Source organism: Lacerta agilis, chromosome 8, assembly GCF_009819535.1.
Source record: "Lacerta agilis isolate rLacAgi1 chromosome 8, rLacAgi1.pri, whole genome shotgun sequence".
NCBI lineage: Eukaryota > Metazoa > Chordata > Lepidosauria > Squamata > Lacertidae > Lacerta > Lacerta agilis.
In genome coordinates, this window is record NC_046319.1 from 25205882 (window position 1) to 25230065 (window position 24184).

Here is a 24184-nt window from a genome sequence, read left to right on the forward strand (position 1 = left end):
GTGTCTGTTGTTCCATTGGAATGCACAAGGAATTGCCAAACGGGAAGAATTATCGGGGGCCATTGACTTGTGACATCAGCAAAGTCCATTGAGTGAGTCATCCCAGGGAACCTGGACTTGGGTCAATTGCAAGTGAGGCCTACAATGAAACATTGCAGTGCACCATGCCTCCTGTTCAGGATTCCACTAGGATTCTTCCTAAACTCTCCATTTCATTCCCCCTCCCCCATTTTCTGTCCCATCCTCCAACAATTAGTCTTCTGGCCCACTGAGTATTCTTAGTCCTCACTGGGTTGAGTTCTCCCCCCCCCCCCAAAAAAAAAAGCTTTTGCCCCATGAAATTTATTTTTGCAAACCACTGGGTTCACTGAAGCCCTGCTGCTCCCTCTCTTTTCTGCATTGGTGGTGCTGTTTTGGCTACAGAAGGAATGGCATGCAGAGAATCAAGTTTGTTCTCAGTATATATGATAGGTATATGTCATTTTATTTTTAGGTGTGGCAGTCCATTTTTTACTCAGAGAAATAGGAAGGAAAAAATCCAGTTGAGAAACTTTGTGTGATTCATTAAGCACTTGTGGCTCAATCTTAAGGGTGTATCCAATAATGTCCTACTCTGAGAGGAGACCTGCTGAAATTAGTGGACTCAAGTTATTGTGTTCATTAACTCCAGTGGTCCTACCCTGAGTAGGGCCAGAATTTGATACGATCCTCACCAGTTAGCAAACACAATGGCCAGAAAGTGGTTGTTTGGGTATTTGGACACTGCTTCTCCCCAGAAGAGCAGAGCAAGGAGTATACAGCAACACAGCATGGCATTTTCCTCTTGTGTGGGTATAGCAGGAATAATGGATTATATCTAACTTTCTCAGTGAAAGAAATGGGCCTAAGTCATGTTCAATAATTTAAGTAGGTATACTCTAAGTAGAATTAGCATTGAACAAAACCCTTTATCTTTATTTACATATTAGGAATAATTATTAAAAGCATCTCCTAAATTGCCCAACAAACCAAAAAAGATAAAGTATAGCTATAGGTTTAAATAAGCAATGAACTGAAGCAAGGAACAGCATAAAAGGCAGCAAAATAATTGGAGGGAGGCAACAGCTTTGGCAGGGGCAGTAGCTAAGCTGCCACAGTTGCAAATGCCTTTTGGATCTCTCCCCACTTTATATTTTAATAAAATGTCTACCTCTCGATTTTCAGGCAGAGGCTAATGGTTTACTGGGGGAGAGGAAGTAATAGAGCAAACAGATACAGATCTAAAGTGTCCGTTTTGAGAAATCACACAAAACGCCACAAAAGCAATTTGTCTGTAACTTTCTGCTAGTCTGTGTGCCTGTAACATCCTAATGGCATTTCTGGCAGACCAGGAGAGAGGGATTAGAGCTAGCACTCTCCTAGATTACAGAAATGCCTTTGCCAACTCTTACTTGCTTCCTGTTTGTGGTCATCCATGGACCTGCCCAGTGTGCTGTTCACAGGTGGTGCCTGCATACGTGTAGATGCAGCTGAGTCTTCCATGCTGCTGTGGCAGCGGGTTCCATCAGATACTAAGTTTCAAGCACTGGTCTATGGGACACCTGCTGCCCTTTAGATGATGCTGTGCTCCTGTCAGCCCCAGACCCCATGGCCAATTCCCCCAGTGAAAACCATGGTCCAGCAACATTCAGAAAGCCACAATTTCCCCCATCCCTGCCATGAAGAGGGTGAATGGGCAAAGGGTTGGGTGAAGGAGAGAAGCAAGATGCTTCCATAGCCCAATAGTCATTCTACTGGGATTGAACTCGGCCAGCAGTCTGTGTCATGCAAGTATATCTGCTCATAGAATCCGATTTGGAAGGTATTCCCAAGGGTCATCTAGTCCAACCCCCTGAAATGCAGGAATCTCAACTAAAGTATCCATGGCAGAGGGCCATCCAACCTCTGCTTAATAACAAAGGAGAGTCCACTACCTTCCAAGGGAATCTGTTCCACTGTCAAGCAGCTCTTACTGCCAGATAGATCTTCCTGGTGTTTAGCTCTTCATCTTCAGTGTTGAGGAACACAATCAGAACTCAGACGTGTAAAAACAAAGAAAAACCACACTAAGGGTCTGTCTACTCTTTGAAATATTGAGTAACCAGATGCTAGGAGCAAGTGCACTTGCAGAGGGCGCCCCAAACTTGGCACCACTGCTGCCTAAGGGGAAACAAGGCAGAATGGCTGACATCGCATGGCCTGAGGGTGGCAGAGCTGGAGGAGCAAAAGTCTCAAACATTTAAAAGGAAATAAAAGTAGATAGAAAAAGTTGGGGAGAGCTTTTAAGGTAAGAACTAGGAGTTGGTGCCTGGGAAGATGAGCTGATGTGGGTTGGACATCATGTGGTCTGAGAAAGAGGGTCGAATGAATCAAAACCATGCTTATTTCAAAGCCATCAAATTCACAGGGGCTTCAGAGTGAATGGGGGATGCTGGAATTCGCTTTGGCAGTTTCTTTGGTTTGTTTAAATGAGAATGGACAAAAAGTTCCCAGGCATGTTCAAGGATTGTTAGTAAAGAACAGGACCTTGGGGAACCAGATTCAAATCATACATGAACACAGTTGGACTTATTTCTGAGTAAAAACTACATAGGGGTGCTTTGTGTGTCATTAATTATACAAAATTCTGGTTTCTAACAGGATGCTGATGGCCTTGGTGTAAGGCTGAACAAACCAACCCATCTGTTTTTTCATTAAGGCTGGGTCAGAGCTTGAGAACACTGTCAGTCCCAGTCTTCTTGTGGGGGGCACAGTGGTCCAGCATCTGCTCTACATGCAGAAGGTATTGGGTTCAATACCCCATCACCCCAGGCAGGAGACTCACTGTGAGTGTAGATAGCACGAATGTTCTGACTTATATAAGCCTATGTTCCTAAGTGATCATAGACAGATAGGTAAAACAAAACTGAAGAAGTCTTTCAGGTGCTGGAGCGAGTTGGTTTACAGTGTCATTCTATGTATGTCTATCTACTAACTAGTCAATTCCACTGAGGTAAGTGGGCCTCCCTCCCAGGCAAGTGTGCATCAGGCTCCGAGCCTTATTGAAGTCAATTGCAATAGAACACTTACATAAGGGGAAATAAAGCCATTATCCTCTGCATGCGGCAGTCCTATGCAAGTATACCCACAATTAAGAACTACATTTAGGTAATTCTGCTTTGGATGCATGAGAAAACTCCATTGAAAACAGCAGGGTTTACTTCCAAGTTAGAAGAGTAATAACAATCCTTTCTCTGCAGTGACGCCCTCCCTGTGGAATGCCCTCCCATCAGATGTCAAGGAGATAAAGAACTACACATACAACTTTTAGAAGACACCTGAAGGCAACCCTGTATAGGGAAGTTTTTAATGTTTGATGCTATGTTATATTTGCTGGAAGCATCCCAGAGTGGCTGGGACAAGCCCTTCAGAGGTGCAGGGGTACAAATAAGAAAATTTTTATTATCCACTGACTAAGGGAAGATCCGCAGTATACAATTAAAGCACATGATCCCCCCCCCAAAAAAACCCCTGGGAATTAAGGGTGCTGGAAATGGTAGCTCTGTGAGGGAAAAACTAGAGTTCTGTAAGGTCTTTGAGAAAACCAGTGCTTTTTTTCTTTTAAAAAAATGTTTAGGGGTACTCTCATTTTCCTACTCATATTGAAATACTGCCCCTCAATGAAGCCAAACTTAGATTCACAAAATGTTTAGGGGTATGCGTACCCCTGCATCCCCCCAGAAAAAACCCCGAGAAAACCCATGTGCTTTATATGTGCATTGAATATATTTAAAATGTTTAGTGTGGAGCTGCCCTAAGGCTCTGGGGTGTAGAACCACAGGTCCTGAAAGGCGGGTCGTAGCTATCCACTACCTGGTTCTTGGGACTCTGCCCAGCCCATGCCCTTTTCACCATCCTGGCTCCACACCATTTTCGGAGACTTGTGCACGTTGTAGAATAGCAAGAGTGCTGCTTGCTGGGGCGAGCAATGCATGGGTGGGATCAGGAAAGGAAATATCGGAAGGGAAGTAGCCTCCCATACAAAGTTACAGGTGGGTAGCCGTGTTGGTCTGCCATAGTCGAAACAAAATAGAAAATTCTTTTCAGTAGCACCTTAGAGACCAACTGGGTTTGTTCTTGGTATGAGCTTTCGTGTGCATACAAAGGTAAGTGTCGCACCTGTTGCTCCACCCACTATTGCCCCGGCTCCGCCCACCCCTGCCACGCGGCCCTCAGGTGCTGGCCCGCTAGGGAAAGAAGCCTTTGGTCTTCGAAACCGGTTCTCCACCGCTATTTTGCTACATTTACCCGAGAGGCAAACCCCAGTGAAAATAACGGAGGCTGAGTAAACATAAGGAGCGACAGGAGACCACGATCTTGTGCACACTTACTTGGGAGTAAGTCTCACTAAACCTCATGGGACTTCTGAGTAAACGTGGTCAGGGGCGCATGGGCAGAGAATGTATAGGCCTTGATCGGGGAAGGGCGGCAGCGGCCCCACAAGGCAAGGGAACATAGGTTCCCTCGGCCACATGGTCCCCATGTAGGGTTAGGAAAGGGCACTTCCTGGCTGTGCCTTTCCCCAAAAGGGTGGGGCAAGAAAAGGGAGCGCTCTCGCCCAATCACCACCCGAAACCCATCGACTGGCATCCTGTGCGAGGCAAGCAAGCGCATGTTACAACCTAACTACTCTTTTTTCGGAGGAGGGGGGAAGAGAACTGGAGCCCAGCCAATGGCCGCGCGGAGCTTCTGACAGACGGGCTCCCGGGGCCAATGTAATATGCCCGAACGTTCAGGCGCGCCTCGACACCCCAATCGCTACGCGCGGCAACTGACTGACGGAATCCGGCGTCCAATAGGCGCCGCACGATGGGCGGCGCCTGCGGGGTGGCTAGCGAGTGCGCGCCGCCATTGTGGCCAGTTCGATCGGTATCGGGAGCGGAGAGCGGAGCCCAGCAAGCCCGGAGCAAGGGAGCAGCCCCCCCCCGCCAACGGCCGGCCCCCGAGTCACCATCAACACCGCGCGGGAGGCGGCGCTGCTGCAGCTGCTGCAAAAGCCAGTCACCACCACCGTCCGCCGACAGACACCGGCGCCGCCATGAGCAGCGAGGCCGAGACCCAGTCGCCCACCGCCGCAGCCGCCACAGCCACAGCCGCCCCACTACCGGCGGCGGCGGCGCCTGCGGCGGCCCCCCTGACAGCGCCCACACCCCCGTCCCCCACAACCGCCATCGTCGTCGCCCCGGACGCCAAGCCCGGGAACGGTGGCGGCAGCGGAGGAGGCGGTGGCGGCGGCAACGGATCCAACGGCGGCGGCCTGGGCTCGGCGGCGCCCCCCGCCGGCGGGGACAAGAAGGTCATCGGTGAGTCTGGGGGCTCGGAAAAAAGAGGGAGGGAAAGAGCGTGTGAGGGACGACGGGCGGGGGAAAGAGGGAGCGAAAGAGGAGGGTATGGTGGGCGGGGCCTGCGGGCGCGCGCGTGTGCTAACGGGGGCGCGGCTGAGCGACTGTCAGACTGGGCTAGCTCTGTGTGCTTCTGTCCCCCTTCCTCTCCCGCGCGCGCTTTTTATCCCATACTCTTCCCCCCTCCCGACTCCTCACTCACGTTCCAGTTCCCGCCTCGTTGATTGGCTGAGGGTAGGCTGGTTGCTCGCGCGCGTGCATTTTCTTGTCTCCGCCTCCGTTCCGTTCCCCCTTCCTGGATTGGCTGTCCGCTTTGAGGCTTTTTATTCCTCCCCTAGTTCCTCATACAGTATTCTAATAAGACTCCCCCTCCTCCCTTCAGGTCCGAGCGCGTGCCCCGGCCGTTGAGGCGCCTTGCCTCGCGCTCCCTCTCCTTAGCACGCCTGCGCGGAGGAAATGTTGGTGGGGAAAGAGAAGGGAAGCGGTTCGTGCGTGCCTGTGGGAGGGGGCGTGGCCGAGAAGACGGCGCAAGATGTCCGCCACGCGCGCAGCCTTTGTGTGATTGCAGTGGGGGAGCCCCCCCTCTCTATTAATCCCGGTTATTCATGCTATTAGCTATACTGTAGTTCTGTGAGCAGTAGCTGTGAGGTTTCATATAGTTGAATTTTTAGTACATTTTTATACCATGCTTCTGGGCCAAAAAGACTTCCAGAGCTGCTTACATACAATCAATTCAAGGCAGTCCCTGCCCCGCAGGCTTACAGTTTTTTTTAAAAAAATGATATACAAGGGAAGGGGGGAATCTAAATTTAGGCACCAGTTCCGGGGCAGGAGGTGTTGAGGAAGCTGGCAAAGCCAATGGAATGAGCCCTGTTTCCTGTTCTTCCCACTGGGGCAGCCTAATGGAACATCCATTTTTTTCTTTTTACACAAAACCCACCAATGACAGTAGCATTTCCCATGCCACTGTCCATTAACAGGTTGCCATCTTTTGAATCTCCCCTTCCCCTTTATTTGACCATTTTTAAATAGCCATTTGGTCTGCATGGTATTCTTACAACAAGGTGGATCATGCTCCTTTCCTTGTGAAAAGCTGCATCTGTTTTCCACATATCAAATGGCTATTCATTGCACAAGAGCAGACCAGGCTCTGCTTTGCTGCTGTTATTTTTGGGGGCTAGTTGGCAAATTTACAGAAATGTGCACATGATTTGATTGCTCATCCCTTGATTATTCAGGACTTTGGGATGTCACAAGGCCCTTGGAGTCAATTTTGAAGTTTCATTCCTGCAACTTAAAGCCTTAAGAAAGCCTTAAGAAAAACTGTTAAAGTTTGTTTATATATATATAATGAAAGCTGCAGTCATTCATTTACCTTATTGAATGGTATAGTGTAGTAAATGTATAGAAACAGGCTGCATGTTTTGTGAAGTTTTTTTTAATATTGACGGTGTCTTGTTTTCATTTCCTTTCATGTTTACAAATAGATTGAAATACAGTACATCATATTTTAATTATTTATTAGTTTTTAATTATAAACATGTTGTGTGTGTGTGTGTGTGTACACACACACACACACATGTAATTGCACTATATATGTGTGTAAATGCAGTACAAAATTGTCTCAATAAAGACCCCTTATTGCAGGTGAAAGGGTTGAGGGTACCTTGCCTGAGGCCACAAAGCTGAACTCGTGGCTAGGGCAACAAGCTTCTTCACTCATGTGTGACCCATGGCATCAGGAAAGTTCATCTTTTGGTCTGTGAGAGCAGCAGCCATGATACTGCAGTCCAGTGATAATGTGGCTCAGACCTTTTTGAATGGCCCCTAATAGTGTGTGTGTGTGTGTGAGAGAGAGAGAGAGAGAGAGAGAGAGAGAGAGAGGAGCAGGGGGAGCATACATCTTAATTGCAATCACACTTTTTTTTTCTTTTTTTGTAGCAACGAAGGTTTTGGGGACAGTGAAATGGTTCAACGTAAGGAACGGCTATGGCTTCATCAACAGGTGAGAAGGGGCTGGATGTGATCATTTTTTGAAAGCTGATTTAGGCTAGTGAAATGTGCCTTTTCACTCTAAAGCTATCCTCTGAGTATCAAGACAGATCAGGCTTTCCCAGCTTGATGCCCTCCAGCTGTTTGGATTACAACTCATATAATGGCACCATACTGGCTGGGGTTGATGAGATTTGTAGTTCAAAAGCAGATGGATGAAGGCTGAGCTAGATTTGTGCACAGGCCTTAATGATACCGATTCCACTCTGCTTCAGCTTCTTTGCTGTATATCTCATTGGATTGGTTTAGTACAGTGGTGGCTAAACTTAGCCCTCCAGCTGTTTTGGGACTACAATTCCCATCATCCCTGACAACTGGTCCTGTTAGCTAGGGATGATGGGAGTTGTAGTCCCAAAATAGATGGAGGGCCAAGTTTGGACACCACTGGTTTAGTATCTGTATGTGCAGACATTAACGTTTACTCACAGGTGGCTTCTTTAATATGGTACCTTGGCAGTTCTTCGTAACTTCTGTCCTTTCAACATGTAAATTAGAGGAAGACAGCATAATAAATCAAATGTGAGCCAAGAAGTATAAAAAGGGAGGTGGACTATGAGAGAGAGCAGTTGAGACAGCAGAACTTCTAGAGAGTGCTAGAACTAAACTGAGCATGACTCAACATGCACACTATAACAGAGACTTAGGAAATGATTATACACCTTGGCTGAAGGCTAGTAAAATACCATGTGGTGGTTTTGTTCCTTTTGGGGTCCCTCAGTCTCAATAAGGAAATCAGAAATGAGAGAGAAAAGGCAAGTCCAAAGATCTATAAAGGCTGGTGAGGATTGTCCCCAGTGATAATAGGCATTTTTTACTTACATTTCCTGCTAATTTGCCTCTGAACATTGGCCAAATGAGCACACAGCAAACCAAACCCCCTGGTCATACAGGGTAGTTGATTTTTATCTACAGATGTTCTTACAGAGTATGTGTATAACATACACATTTAAAATAAAGTGCTGCTAGCTGTCTGCCTTGGGTTGGGTCTACCTTGGGTTGTTTTTCAAAGGAGGTGTGAGTAAACTATGTTAATTAGATTCCTGGTCATTATGCCTAATTCAGAGAAATGCCCCAGGGGCTTCTCTAAAGTACATGGTAAATGAAAAGCATGTAGGTAATTAAAAAACAATAAAAAGCTTAAATGGTTCCTCCACCTCTGCCATACATGTACCTTCTGGCAGATTATCCACTTTGAGACGTGTAGGTGCCCTGCTGCATTGCCTGTCATATGTAAATCTGTCTTGTGAATGGCATTGATTTGTATTAAGGCTTCAGATTAGTATGACTTCAGTTTATATGGAATTCGATTAGTTTTTCTCTCGCTTTTTCTTATGCCATGGCTGCAATTAAGTGTTGCTGCCTCTTTGGGGACATTTCTCCACATCACTACAGCTGGCAACACTTTTTGTAGTGTTTCAATAGCAGTCATGTATGAAACAGTGATTATTCTAGTATGTTTGGCCTCTATACAGGTGGGTCTGGTTTACCTCAGGCCAATCAGTTGAGGATCTTAGTAGGCAGGACTGAAATGGGCCTTGCTAGATATTGAGATAGGCCCCATCAGTCATGTACTTCTGAATATGACTTGGCAGGGTCATGATATTACATGTGCAGTGTGGCAAAAGGGGACATGCACAGGTCTTAAAGGCGCTATGAGATATTTCAGGAAATGGCAGTTGAAATGAGACAGCTCCTGGTTGATGGGCCAAACCAAATGAGTGCTCACAATGGTTCCTCATTATCCTGTAAAAAGTGGGGTGCCACAGGGTTTTGTCCTGGGACCAGTATAGCTCAACATCTTCATAAACAATATGGATAAAGGTATTGAGGAGATGCTCATCAAATTTGCAGATGACACCAAACTGGGAAGTGTAGCTAATACTGCAGAAGATAGAATCAGGGTTATCAGAGTGGAAAACTGGGCAAAAACTAAAAAATAAATTTCAGTAGGGACTAATATAAGGTTCTACACTTAGGCAGGAATAACTAGATGCACAAATATAAGATGGGGGGGACTCCTGGCTTTCTAATAGTGTTTATTATATTTTTTATAATTGTAATAATAATTTATTATGTATACCCAGCCACTTATGAAAAGGATCTATGGGTCTTAACATGAATCAGCAATGTGATGCAGCAGCAAAAACAAACAAACAAACCTGGTTCTGTTCTAGGCTGCATCAGTAGATGCCCAATGTCCAGATCAAGGGAAGTCATAGTACAGAATGTAGGACTGGAAACAATGGGTTCAAGTTACAAGAAAGGAGTTTCCAACTAAACATTAGGAAGAGTTGTTTGACAGTGGAACAGACTTCCTCAGAAGGTGGTGGACTTTCCTTCATTGGAGGTTTTTAAGCATCTGTCAAGGATGTTTTAGTTGCGATTCCCCATTGCAGGTGGTTGGACTACAGGAGCATTGGTGTCCCTTCCAACTCTACAATCCTGTAATTCTATGAATTAATGTTGGCATGTGACTTCCTTGTGAAGTTGAAACACCTGATCAGAATTCACTCTCTGTACAAAGTCATTGTATTTATCCACATCATGCTTGAAAATCTTTGTCCTACTTGTAGCCCCACCCATGTCCAGTCATAAACTCCACCTAGCTCATTCTGCTGTTGCAATACAGTGTGGTAGGAAAGTCTTCTGGCAGTGACTGTGTTTACATCCGGTAATCCCTCCTGTCCAGCTCAGTGACTGCGGGATGGGGGAAGGGTTGATGACTATACTTGGTGCTTTGAGAAATGTAGAAACCCTACCTGCTTTTATTTTGTTCTTCTTTTAATCTCTATTGAGAAAGTAGAATAATCCCTATTTAGGAAGTAAAAATAGAATAGAATAATAAGGCATATATTGGAATATTCCTTCAATGTTTGTGTTCCAGTGTGAGAGTGTTTGTAAATCAAATATTAATAAAATGTTTCTGCAGGAAAGGTCTGTCATTTGTCCAAAAAGGCATTTTGGCAAACTTTCAACTTAAACCTGCTTGATCATTGTAGTCAGAATTGCAAGAGTCCGCAAAAAGAAATACGAAACTTCCAAGTTAATACACTCCCAGTATTTTTAGCACAAGAAAGTCATGGGTGTGGAGTGAGGAGTGATATGTGTTGTTCCTTGGCAGTCCCCCAATGCTACAGGCTGGCCTCCGTCCAAAATTGAGTGCCACTCCTTCCTGGAAAATGCTGCGTTTTTGTGTCATGTTTTCTGAATATGAAATTCCTTGTTTTACAGGAATGACACCAAGGAAGATGTGTTTGTCCACCAGGTGAGACTGTTTCTTTGTACAACAAGATATGCTGGATTTTGATGAAATGATACACTTTGTGCATTAGCTGAAAGGGGTGGAAAAGTATCAGTACTGTTGCTCTTGGGAGAAGTCAGTGTTGCCTCAGAACTGAAGTTTTGAAGTGTGGAATTTTTATAGGGGAAACCAGTTGACATAATATAGCCAAAACACAATCTTAAGAGCCTATGAATGCTCAACACACTGTGCCTGTTTGCCTGCCTGGCATCTCATTGCCCCTTCTCTCTTCATTGTGGTTTTCTTCCCTCTGTTCTTTGCCTGCAGTGCCTAAGTGGTCAGGACTTCCCTGCAGCCCACCCATGTCCTGCTTGTCCTTGGTTGGTCTTTATCCCTTTGCTACCTTACCTTTGCTTTTGCGTCCCACAAGTCACACAATGGCTTATGCCTGCTTTTTGTTCTGTCTAATGGGGTTATTAGGTACTGTTAAGTTTTTTTAAAAAAATACATAGCAAAAGTATTCTTTGTTGTTCTTATCATCTATCCTTGCACACACAGGCTTTTGGGGACTTCATATTGGTTGGGTGCCAATCTTTTTGGGGACTCCTGCTTTTTCCTGTACATTTATATGACCTGGTCTCCACTTGAAAAATAAATGGTGCTGCTTGGGTGCTTCTGCCAGACACATTGGGAAGAATTCAGTGTAGCACTGCAGCAGCTGTTCTGTTCAGCAAATGCTTTTCAGTTTGGCAGACAGAACAATCCCCTTCTCCTCTGTTCTAGGAGTCTCCCTTCCAAAGCCAATTTCAAGGGTATGGGGAGAGTGAGAGGAAGCCCCATTGTGCTAGCAGAAGTCCTTGTGTGGGCTTCAGGTAGCAGGACTAGTTAGTTGAATCCTGCTCCTTAAGGATACTTTTCTTTGTAAACAAAGAAATTTGTTGATAATTTGTCAAATAAGAATATTTTTCTGGAGGTGGGGCAAAGCAGAGTGAAAAAAGAAAAGAAAACATTGCCCACTGCACAGGTTTCCTGCACCTCAGGGGTCTGCAAGGTTTATCTTTTCTGGGCTGGATCGGTCCCACAGAGATCCCTCCATGGGCCAGATCACATGAGAGAGAGAGCCCGCAATTGTTGGCACGTGATTTTCATTGTCGGCACAGACATGATTTTTGGCATCTGCGTGTGTGCAAACGCGATTTCCGGCGCCACAGAAGTGAGTCGCCGTGCTGCGCCCGTTTAGTGCAGCGAATGGGTGGCGCGGCTCGGGCCGGTCAGACCTCCTCCACAGGCCGCTTCCGGCCCATGGGCCTTAGGTTGGTGACCCCTGCTCTAGCTGCAGTAGCAAGTGTGAGGCCATCCATTGTGAGGCCATCCAGCGGAGAGCCACCCTCCCAGCTTTGAAGCTGGGCAGAGACTCCCCCACTGCATTTATGGCTCTCCCCACACAGAGGAAGGCTTTGGGTCCCAAATCAGCAAACGCAAGCATTGTCTGCTATGACACAGGAATGTTTGGTGGGGGAGAATTAGAGCTAGCTGCTGAAAGGTGCTCAGGGTGCCTTCATCTCTTCCTTGTCACACTTTCCCATGGGAAAGACCAGCAGTCAAGGGACAGTCATCACTGCTGGAAGGTGCCAGAGCCCTTCCAATAGCAGCAGCCAATCAATTGCTTTCCCTACTGGCCTTTCCCTCAGAAAAGGCCGGGAGGAACATTTTGAAATTGATGAGAGTGGCTGGGGGGTAGTGACTAATTTTTGGCTTTGATTCAGTTATTAAATTAATATGATTTACTGCTCAGTTTTTGTTTAGGAGGAATGGAAGGAGCTAAAGACAAATGTCTTATTCTCAAAGGACTCTTAATTCAGTTTCAAAAAGCATGTATCATTCTCTGGTGTCTGATTAAGGAAGGTCCTCCTGCATTGCAGGGGGTTGGACTTGATGGCCCTTGGAGTCCCTTCCAACTATATGATTCGGTGATTGATTCCCAAATGTATTCTTGGTGGTGGATAAATTTCCCTTCCCTGGGTTGTCTGATGGCTTCCTTGCTGGGAGTGGATGAAAGCCCTATGAGAAACAACTTGTGCTTTCCCCTGGTGTAGTTCTGTTTCTTAAGAATTGGGCATTAGGGTTGTTAGTTGCAAATGGGGTTAGTGGTGCTTGCTTATTCAGAAGCAGGGTACCAGGAATATGCTGTCAGCACTATTTAACTTTGCTCCTAGTGCAGCTGTTACTATTGACACTAGAAAGTGTTTGGTAAGCAAAACTATGAAGGTCAGTTTAATAGAGTGTGATCACATGAGTGGCTGAGAGTTAAAGCTTCTGCCACTCAAAAAGACAGAATTTGCTCTATAAGTTAGAGAAAGACTAGCTTATGACACTCATGTGAGTTTTTAAACTGATTGCCCTGAATTACGTGGACTTCTGGAAGGAAACACCAGAATCACTTTAGTTAATTTTTTTCTTGTTCATGTCCTTGGGATAGAAAATTAGGGGTAGAAGGGACCTAGTAAACCAGAATGTACTTCCTATGCATCTCTAGCATGACTGCAAAGTCTGTGTGGCACATAGTTACTCACAAGGTTACCCTGGACAGGTTACTGGGAAGGGACCTACCACACATTTGATGACTCCTTCTATATGTTTAATCTTACAGGATATACATCTGCTGTTGGTCTTTCATGGATATATCACTAATTAGAAAAAATACACTTTTTAAATTTATTATTTATTAAATTTGTGAACCACCCATAGATCTCAGGGCAGTTCACAACAAGTCTAAATCTGAAATGTTTTTTCATCAGACTGCTATAAAGAAGAATAACCCCAGGAAGTACCTTCGCAGTGTAGGAGATGGAGAGACTGTGGAGTTCGATGTGGTTGAAGGAGAAAAGGTGAGGTGACTGTCCTGGACTGACTCTGGGGCTTTCCTGCTTTTTGGATCTCAGCTGCTGAGCAAATGAAGGCCAGCAGCGTCCTTGTGTCTGGGGTGCAGCGGGGAGGTTTCTCTGTGCTTGTGCTGGCGCAGCTGACACTTGCCCATGTTGTCTCTTGATGGCTATTTTTAGGGAGCAGAGGCAGCCAACGTTACAGGTCCTGGTGGCGTTCCAGTGCAAGGCAGTAAATATGCAGCAGACCGTAACCAGTACAGACGATATCCACGGCGTCGAGGTCCTCCACGCAACTACCAGCAAAATTACCAGAACAGTGAGAGTGGGGAAAAGAACGAGGGGTCAGAGAGCCTCCCAGAAGGCCAATCCCAACAGCGCCGCCCCTACCGCAGGAGGCGGTATCCACCTTACTACATGCGTCGGCCCTACGGTCGGCGGCCACAGTATTCCAATGCTCCTGTGCAAGGCGAGATAGTGGAGGTAATTTTTTTTTTTGATAAAAAATCGTTTCTTTATCTTGTACATTATATAACAAAACTATACAATATATAGTTCGTAAACCAATAAGAAAGAAAATGTAACATATACGTTCCATTTACAAATAAAAATCAAAACTTTGTAAACAAGAAGAAAAAAGAAAACATCTGTTAGTTTGGTTAATGTTAACTATTATCCAATGGGATCTATCATAATTCAAATTATATACACCAAACATAGCATATTATATCATTTGAGAACATATATGTAAAAAAGAAAAGAAAAGATAGAGTTACCCTCCCCGCCCACCCACCCCAAATTTTAGAAACCCAGAGGTAATTTTTACTAACGAAGATTTCTTGAGAGCTGTGTTTGTAAACATGAAGCTCTAGCCTGATTAATGGGATTTCTTGCCAATAGTGCACATACCCAGACCAAAAGCCAGTAGACCTGCCTTTTGTGCACTGGCCTGTTTGAAATTCAGGTGGTCTCTGTATTCTTAAGTTATACCTGCCAAACCAGCAGATAACACTGTGCTACCTGCAAGTCACAGCATTTTGGCGTATTTCCTCCCAGTGAAGCCAAATAATACAGCTTTATTTCTATTAAACTGAGTTGACCTTAACAAAAATAAATCAATTTAATCTTGGTGTGAGTCAAATTCAGAATTCGTTACACATTAAAATGAATTGCTTTTTTACTGCAGTTACAGGTAGGTAGCCGTGTTGGTCTGCCATAGTCAAAACAAAATAAAAAAATTCCTTCCAGTAGCACCTTAGTGACCAACTAAGTTTGTTCTTGGTATGAGCTTTCGTGTGCATGCACACTTCTTCAGATTCTTCAGATTACTGCAGTTTGCCTAGGGTGGGATTTTTCCTAAATGCAAACCACAATCCATTTTATCACCTCTTCCATCTTCCAGGGTGCTGACAACCAGGGTGCAGGAGAACAAGGCAGACCTGTCAGACAGAACGTGTATCGGGGTTACAGACCACGCTATCGCAGGTGAGTTCCCTCAGAGAGCATGTCCCGCTCTCAAGCGCTTTAAATGCTTTTGCCCCTAGAAGTGGGAGTAAGATGCTCACAGCTTTGCTGCACTTTCCAGGGGTCCTCCTCGCCAACGACAGCCCAGGGAGGAAGGCAATGAAGAAGACAAAGAGAACCAGGGTGATGAGGCCCAGGGTCAGCAGCCATCTCAACGTCGGTACCGCCGTAACTTCAATTACCGACGCAGACGCCCAGAAAACCCTAAACCACAAGATGGCAAAGAGACAAAGGCAGCCGAACCATCAGCTGAGAACACGTCCGCTCCCGAGGCCGAGCAGGGCGGGGCTGAGTAAACGCCGGCTTACCATCTCTACCATCATCCGGGTAAGTGGGCTGCATTTTGCACCAGGAGAGAGGAAAAATGGGTCCAGAGCCCTGTTTAGTAGGCAGCTGGCAGGAATGTTGAAGTTGTCCTTAGCTAGGTGCTTGAAACCTGCTAAATGAATTGGAGGTGGTGATAAAAACAGAATGCAGCTCATAAGAAAGCCCTTTGGACCAACCACAGTACACAAAGGGGTAAAGAGATTTTTAGTTCCTTGGGTAGTAAGCAAAACAAAAAGGGGCTTGGGGTGGTAGTGATCCCCCCGGCTGTTTTAAGATGCCATGTGAAAGGAGTCCAATGCAGTCTAAATTGTGAATATCTCAGTTGGCCTTTTAGAAACCTTGGTCAAGCAGAGGTTAAGTGAATAGCCCGAAGGGGGGTTCACTGCTCTGTGAAGACTAGAAGAGCTGTGTGTACGGTCAGGCAAAGTCGTAATTTTTGTCCACAACATGTAGAACAGTTTTCACCTTGACAGGTAGATGTTTCGTTGCCACTTTGGGTGAAATTGGGAAGGGTGAGAGACCACAGGATGGACGTCCTACAGCTGAGATAAAGTGTTTTGAATTGGCAAGGCCAAGTGGCATCCTCCTGTGGTACTCACAACAGGAGACAGTTGCAGGCCTTCCCTCTAGTTTTCTAGAGGTCAAACATGGGAGGACAAAATTTATGGGAAATCAGCCAGAAACTCTTGGGGGAACTCCCATTGTATAGCTTGTGGTCTTTTTAGGAAGGCTTACAAGATAATCCTTACATAAGCCCTTTGAAATAAATGTTTGGAAGTTCACCTCAAAGGCTTTAACAGGATTTCCTTCAAGCAACTTTCTTGAATTCATGTTTAGATGGTACTGAGTATAAATGAGGCTTTCAAGAAGCAGTCAGTTGTGGGTTAAGATTCCTGAATCCTGGCCCTTGGAGAGCTGCCAAACCACATGTCCTGACTCAGGCTGAATCACAGCCCTAGTTTCTGTCACTCCACAGTTAAGGGCATTAACCCGAGTCTGGATTGAACCTTCAAGTGGAGAGTGGCATGATTGCATTCTTCGCCAGTTAGAACAGAAATCCTGCACATAGAAAAGTAGCCTGGCAAGATGGATAGGTTAGAACTGTGTTCCTAGGCAGTCTCCTTTTATATGCACAAGGACCACTTCAGTGCTGGAGGAGCATGCCGCCCAGTAAGTTCCCCATTGTAGTCTAAAGAGTGTTACGCATCATGCCTAGGTTTGGTTGTGTAGCCGAGATGTTGCACTATGTGGTGGTGGTGTGCGAGTGCAGCCCAGAGGCCATCTGTGGACCTACTCTTGTGGGGTTTGGGTTTTACGCAGTATGGTAAGGCGACTTCTTGTTTTTCTCTTTACAGTTTAGTCATCAAAGAAGAGAGAATATGAAATTTTAAAGAGAATATGAAATTCCAGCAATAAGAAATGAACAGAAGAATTGGAACTGAAGACCTTAAGTGCTTGCTTTTTGCTGTCGACCAGATAACTCGAACTCTCTGCATTATCTATGCAGCATGGGATTTTTATTATTTTTAAATAAAGTGGTCTCCTTTTTGGAGCGACAAACATGTTTTTTAAAGGCCTGTTTTTTCTCAATACACCTTTAAAGGTTTTTAAATTGTTTCATATCTGGTCAGTTCGAATTTTTAAGAACCTCATTTTTAATTTGTATGAAATATACACCTGATTTTTTCAAGTCAAACTGCAAGCATCTCTTAATAAAGGTCTTAAGAATTGCCTGGTGTCATGTGTTTATGATTTAACTGATCCTCCCCACCCGCTACATATATCGTTTCAGAAGCTCAGAGGAGAACATGTTTTCTCAAAACCCCAGACATTAATGTGTTAGTCTGATGTACTCATAGTGCAGAAATTAAACCACCTGGGATAAAGGACTAGTTGGGTATTAATACAAAAGGCTCTGAAAAATTGGGGGGTGTTTCTGGGAGGGGGAACCTGCCATCACAAATCAGAACACAGATAAATGGAGCTGAATTAACAAGGGATTTGAGATGTTGGGGCTTTTGGACATACCTAAACTAAGCCTTTTCACTTCTTGAAGACTTGGGCTTGGTGCAAACTTGCCAGGTGCATCTTTGTTGTATCCAGGTGTTGGTATGTGAGGTGATTCCCTATATTGGGAAACTGTCAACTCTCTTAATCCTCAAGCAGGCTAGCCTCCCCTTGGCATAGTTTCTGCAGGCTCAGCACAGCTGCAAACATTGTAGGTTTGGGGTGGGGGGTCATTGTAGATGATTTTGGAAATAGCCTTTTTTCACGCAGGGCTCATACTTGCCAATAAGTTCTAGCACTCTGGAAGACTTCCCCCAGCTCAAGTATCAACTGGTCTTTTTAAATGCATATTCAGCAGTTGGAGAAGGATGTTGCTATATCTCATGCCTTGATAGCAACCTTTATTATTAATGAGCTGAAAGAAACTCATGGTGGCTGCTGATGCTGAGTTGGGAGGAAAGGGGGTTATTTGAGGAGGCAGCAGCAGAAGCCCAGCAGACAAGCCAAGAAGATGGCACAGCATGACCAATGCATCTTGGAAATTTAGAAATGCAAACACCCCCCCCAAAAATTCTATTGCTTTGGGATACCTTTCCCCCCCCCCATTTTTTTTCATTTATAATCCACATGTTGCATCCAAACTAGTTTAATGAATTTCCTTTGAAAATCTACTGCATCACGATCAGCCAGGCTTTGTTGCAAATTGTAAAAAGGAATTTTTGTCAGTGGAACTGTTCTTTTTTTAAAAAATTCCAAAATGCTAGAAAATTTACCAGTTTCCCAACTTCCAATGTTACCTTGCTTGTTCAGAGCCTGTCTGTGTATGTTGACAAAGCTCTCGCGTTCAGGGAGTAAGCCCTTCCAAAATGCAATGGTTTGAGGGACTGATGTTCAAATGTGCTAGGGGGAACCCTTTCTAGTCTGGTGGAGGACAGGCTGCTGTCCATCTGGTAGAGCCCCTGTTCTTACCAAATGCAAAGAAGCACATATTGAGTAACTGGTTTTGGAGTGGTTCCCCCCCCCCACACACACACACACATGGGAGTGGCAGAGCTTTTCCAGAAATGGGATGTTCTTGAGAGCAAACAAAAAGACAAGTTTTAATTAAAGTTGTAAATAGATGAGTGAATTATGATCGATCTGGGAGCTGAACGTTGGCAAAAGTGAGTGTTTCCTCTGCTGGGGCAAGGCTTTGTCACTTGGGTGACTAGCCTGTGGCCCTCCAAACTGTTGCTGGACCTGAGCTCCCATTAGTCCTGAGCATTTGCTGTGCTGACAGCGGCTAGTGAGAGCTGGATTCCAACAGCAACCAGAGGACTACATATTCCTCAGCCCTAACACATGGGGTCATGCATTCCTTTCTCTGTTTCACTAGAGGGCCTGGGCAGGATACCAATGTTTGCCAGATCCTCAGTAGCTCACCTTCCCAGAATAAATGCAGTTTATCAGCCAAGATCCTTGTATGTGCACAGAAAATGGCAGCAGAATTGGACTCTCTGGCAACTTTCAAGTGCTTTGGTCTGAATTTTAATTTGTTATAATGGGTCTGGGAATATGTCCCTAGCAGAAAGCCTCCAGTTTATGAATGAAATGTGAGACTTCCTGCATTGGTTGGATCTAACAATGCCATGCCTAGATCCTGGGCAAAGATGTGGAGTGGGAGATGTGGGCATGATGCTTGAGAGCAAGCGGTCAGGCAAAGAGGGATTTAGATCATCTGCCCAGGAAGGATTCAGTTGATTTGATGGAGGATAATGCTATCTGTGACTACAACTAGTAATAATATAATAATTTTATTATTTAAACCCTGCTCATCTGGCTGGGTTGCCACAGCCAATCTGGGCAGCTTCCAACACATGCAAAAGCATAATAAAACTTCCAACATTAGGAACTTCCCGATACAGGGCTGCCTTCAGGTGTCTTCTAAAAGTTGTATAGTTCTTTATCTCCTGGACATATGATGGGAGGGCATTCCATAGGGAGGGTGCCACAGCTGAGAAGGCCCTCTGCCTGGTTCCCTGTAACTTCTCGTAGTGAGGGAACTGCTAGAAGGCCCTCGGAGAAGGACCTCAGTGTCCAGGCTGAACGATTGGGGTGGAGACGCTCTTTCAGATATGTAGGGCCAAGGCCGTTTAGGACTTAAAAGGTCAGCACAAAACTTGGAATTATGTTCAGAAATGTACATTGGCTATGCTCCACAGTCGGAGGCTGTAGGCTTCTGAATACCAGTTATTACTGGAAGCCACAAAATGGGAAAGAGTTCTTGTACTCAGGTCCTTGCCGGTTTCCCACAAGCATCTAGTTGCCACTGTGAGAACAGGATACTGGACTAGATGGGCCACTGGCCTGATCCAACACGTTCTTATATTCTGAAAACCGCCCCATATTTCCTATGATGTGTATTTAACTAGTCTTGAGATGTCTTGATAGGTGCTGTCAGACCCAGACTTAAAGGGAAAGCTGACCTAAACACGACAAGCTGCCTTTACCCAGTCAAACTATTGGTAACATTTAAGACCACAGCTCAGTAGTAGAGCATCTGCATTGCATGCAGAAGATCTCAGGTTAAATCCCTTGGGTCTCCAGGTACAGTAGAGTGGCAGCCATTCTGCAGGGCTTCAGCCAGGAGTCTTTCGCTGCGAGTGAATTGAACTTTGGACTCTGCATGAAAAACCATATGCTCTGTTGCTCAGCTGCAACCTTTCCCCAAGTGGAAAAGCGGTCTAGTTTTGGGGCTAAAGATCACACAGTTTTGAACTCGGGTAGTAAAGTGAGCGGCTTCCTCCTTTTGGATTTCTTTGCTAGATTTATATTATATTGGAAGTTTGCCTTAACCTAGAATTCCCCCCCACCCCAATCCCACCAAACCATGTTTCGTTGAGAGTTCAGGAATGTGTAGATTAGTTGGCATCAACAGTGCTGGCTCCATTCCCGGCAGATTTGTCTATTGCGTTTCAAGGTTATTTTGAATAGTTGTCCTCTACATTAACAGTGCTATTTACTGCCTTGTTTTCACAACCCTCTTTTCTGTTCAAAAATACTCCCAAGCGGCTGCAGTATTAAAGGGATTAAACATCCCATTTGGGTATAAATGGCTAAATCAACTCGGTCAACTAAGACCCAATGAGAGCCATTGCGTCTCTATCACCTGCTGAAAGGTGGGCAAAGGTGGAGCCTGAAGGATATATCTCCACAGTCTCTGTTCCACCACAGAAAGGGCCTCTTCCCATGTGCCATCCCAGTGGAAGTTTTCAAGCAGTCTCCAAGTTCACCCTGGTGTTCAGGAAGATTTGCCTGGGCTTTCTGTAGGTCTTCCCTGTACATGCTCAGAAACTCACTTGTCCGAAGAGAGCAGCTGGAGTCTTAGGCACAAAGGAAGCTGGCTGATCCTGGACCATTGAGGACAGGGACTGCCAATGTGGTGCCCACCAGGTGTTGTTGGGGTACAACTCCCATCGTTCCTGAGGTCTGGCTATATTGACTGAGACTGTTGGAAGTTCAAGACCTTAGAGCTCAAGCCGAGCATTTTGGATTGAAATGCAGTTCCTCCCCAAGTGATTTACCATTTGCAAATTCACTTTGCCCCTCCTTCCAATGACCAATCTTTTTTATGGAATGGAAACTGGGTTCAGCACTGTCAGGCTGTCCCCAAGCCTGGCTATCACCATTTTTTAGTTTGTATAATAGCATTGCTTTAGTTGGGATTGACTAGCGGGCTGTGTGCAGAATGATCCATGGAGAGACCATGCGGACAAAGCTGGAAATGAGACGGAGCAAAACTGCGGAAATGCTTGGGCTGTGGATCATGGAAGCACAGATTGCAGCGGGCTTGGCATTTAATAGGAGAACAGCTACGGCCATTCCTGGGCCAGGAAAGCCTGGCTGCAGTAGTTCATGCACTATTTACTTCAAGACTGGATTACAGTGATGTGATCTATGTGGGACTTGCCTTGCGCTTGAACTGGAAGCTGCAGTTAGTGCAGAATGCTGCAGCACAGTTGCTGACAGGAGTGAGGCCCTGCCAGCACTGGTTGCCGATTTTCTCCTGGGCCAAGTTGAGATTGTTAGTACCTGTAAGCAACATGGTAAACATGGGACCACTTTGCCTGTGAGATTGCCTTACTCCATATACACTCCATAGACAAGCCTAGCTAGACATGTAGACTGTTGACATGTGTGGTAATCTGTCTTTAGAATGTCGTTTATTTCAGTTTTTTTTAATGTGTTAAATGGCTGCTTTTAACTGTTGTTATAATCATTCTACGGTCTCAAATGCAGAATAAATGTTCATAAATGTACAACGCAAACACACATATAGAAGTATATAAACCACGTGTCTGAAATGGTACAGGAGAGCAATCCTGAAGCCATTTTGACTCTCCCAAAGTGACCTCAAATATTTCTCTGCAAGGAGGGAGGAAATGGGGAAAGCTTTCCAATTGTCTTTGGACTGTAGGGGCTTACACCTCCCTGCAAATACAGTCTGGCAAGTATCTGTTAGGCCGAGAAAACTATCAATATGTGTAAGAGATACAGGAACTAAAGTATTTACCATCTCAAAGGAACGGCCAGGCTACCCAGAAAATGCAACCAAGTAAGGCATTATCAGGTATCCTGGCAGACAGGAGAGAAGCAACACTCTCAAAATTTTGCTGGAGACCGCCTCCTGTGATGTATGTATGCTGTTTTTTTTGGGGGGGGGGGTTGGGCTACAGGGTGGCCAATTTCAAAAGTCTTTAGAAGTGTTTGTGCACCATTGTTCTGGGTCGTCTCTCCTACCTCCTTGCAATGAGGAGAGAGAACTCTGTTGCAACAGAAAAATAAAGATCTGTGTTGCTTTCTATGGATCTTGCCTCCATGCATTCATCTCTGACTGATCATGGACTTAGGGGACTCAGTTCCTTGGGAGTTGAACAGCAAAGACAATACCCCTATTTTTTTTTCTATAACACTGTCTTTGCTGATGATTTTATTGTCTTATTTCACAGGTCCCTCCTTCTTATTATATACATTTTATTCCAAGAGATTGTTAGACATATGTGAGCCTCTATTATCCTTGTTTCTCTGCTGTTCCATCATTTCCTAGTCCTTAATTGGTTCTAAATAAGATACGAAGACATGGCTAAGATGTTTCAGACATTTAAGGGGGCGAATCATACTGTATATAAAAACAGAATGAAAATCATATCAAAAACAAAAGGCCGTGCATGCCCCAAGTTCCTTAGAAGGTTGGAGATTCAAAACGAGGGACGTCTCAATTTCAGTTCAAAAAGTCCTCGTTCTTTCAATCAATGCTGTGTAATTCTCTAAGTGACCACTGGATGGCAGATGAAGCGAGAGAACTGTGGCAGAAGGAGAGAGAGGAAAATGGGTGGCAGAAAGAGAGTACAGTGGGGTATATAGATTGGTTCTTCTGTCTCTGCCAAGTGGTGGCTTCAGCCTATTCTTCTGCCAGCATGCGGACCCTGACAGAGTACACCCAAAGCAAAGTGATCCTCAACAGAAAAAGCTTGCCCACCCCTGACATCAGACACCTCAGGGTGTCTTTCTTGTAAAAGACAGGAGGAGGTAGAAACTTGCGGCAAAACTGGCACCAATGTCTTCATTTCATTCTGCTCTCTCACTTGGCTTGGAAACAGAAACACACTCGGTACACTTTGACCATGAAACTAAGAAACGATAGCTGAAGAAGAATAAATGAAACAGGGCCTTGTCCTGGAGTTAACAATCGTTGTAACTGGAATTTGTTTTATACTTTCAACAACAAAAATAGAGAAAACCATTGTTTATTGCCGTCCTGGCCCGAGTCCTTGCAACCTTTCTACTTTATTTCCTGTATTCTCCAAGGACTCCAATTTTCTAATTAATTGGAAATAGAAACGGCAGAGAGAGAGAAACTGGGGAGAGTGTGAGCCTCTCCATTATCCTGGATCACTTTTGCAGAAGGCAGGGGGGGGGGGAAGGCAGGTCCCCGAAGGAGGTGACGTTGATTGTTCCCCCCCACCAGGGCTTCCCCACCCCTCGCCCGGCCCCAGGGATCTTAACACTTCCGTTTGATCCCCTGCGCTTTTTATCATCGGCCAATTAGTCTCGCTTAAACATTAATGGAAAAAATTGCATGCAGAAATATCGCATCGGAGATAAGCACAGTAGCAGTCAGGAGCCTCTGTTTTGAAAGTCCTCCAGCAAGGTGAAAATGGCACATGGCACCTGCTAGAGAGAGACAGACACAGACAGAGACAGCGACAGAGACAGATGGATAGCTTAAGCTGGGATAAAGAACCATTTTCAGCTCAAGAATCACATTCCTTTCTGGGCCCAGAAACAAAAGGGAGCAGAGCACTGGATGCAGATTTTACCTCCATGTGATAGGCTATTTTCTGCACACACTTGCCATCCAGGCAAGCATTATCAGGGTTCAAGGACACATTCCAGCCAGGCAAAAACACTCACAGTCCATGTTAAGGAAAGCTAGTGAGGGGGTGTGGCCTGACAAGAGGCTTGAGGGCTAGAGAGAAAGGTCTGAAGGTCACATTTGGCCCTTGACCCTGAGATTCCCCACCAACATCCCAAGCTGGATGCTCCACCCCACTCCTGATACATGCATGAATTCTGTATCGTTCAAAGACTACTTGAGGGTTTTTTCCCTGTCCATCTCATCTGCTGGCCAATCACAGCTGTGGACAGCAAAGCCAATCACAAACATGGCTGTGGCTGACAGGTCCTACCCTTCACCCTTGTCTCCAGTGGGG

The 24184-nt window shown here is 45.3% G+C and overlaps 1 protein-coding gene across 1 annotated transcript; it reads left to right on the forward strand.

Annotated features, from left to right (window-relative positions):
• The first annotated feature begins 4762 nt into the window (after positions 1–4762).
• On the forward strand, positions 4763–17156 carry YBX1 (Y-box binding protein 1). The gene is made up of 8 exons (XM_033156597.1): positions 4763–5360; positions 7341–7404; positions 10683–10716; positions 13491–13580; positions 13755–14057; positions 14977–15059; positions 15160–15425; positions 16781–17156. Exons 1-7 carry the CDS (start codon positions 4778–4780, stop codon positions 15392–15394), a joined length of 1392 nt encoding a protein of 463 aa, XP_033012488.1. The 5' UTR covers positions 4763–4777; the 3' UTR covers positions 15395–15425; positions 16781–17156.
• Positions 17157–24184: the final 7028 nt, after the last annotated feature.

Bases quoted from the DNA above. Each gene is read 5' to 3' on its own strand.
- YBX1 (XM_033156597.1), top strand. From the start codon at position 4,778: ATGCCCGAACGTTCAGGCGCGCCTCGACACCCCAATCGCTACGCGCGG. The intron at 7,405-10,682 runs GTGAGAAGGGGC...CTTGTTTTACAG, and splicing joins GGCTATGGCTTCATCAACAG to GAATGACACCAAGGAAGATG. The intron at 15,060-15,159 runs GTGAGTTCCCTC...TGCACTTTCCAG, and splicing joins TACAGACCACGCTATCGCAG to GGGTCCTCCTCGCCAACGAC.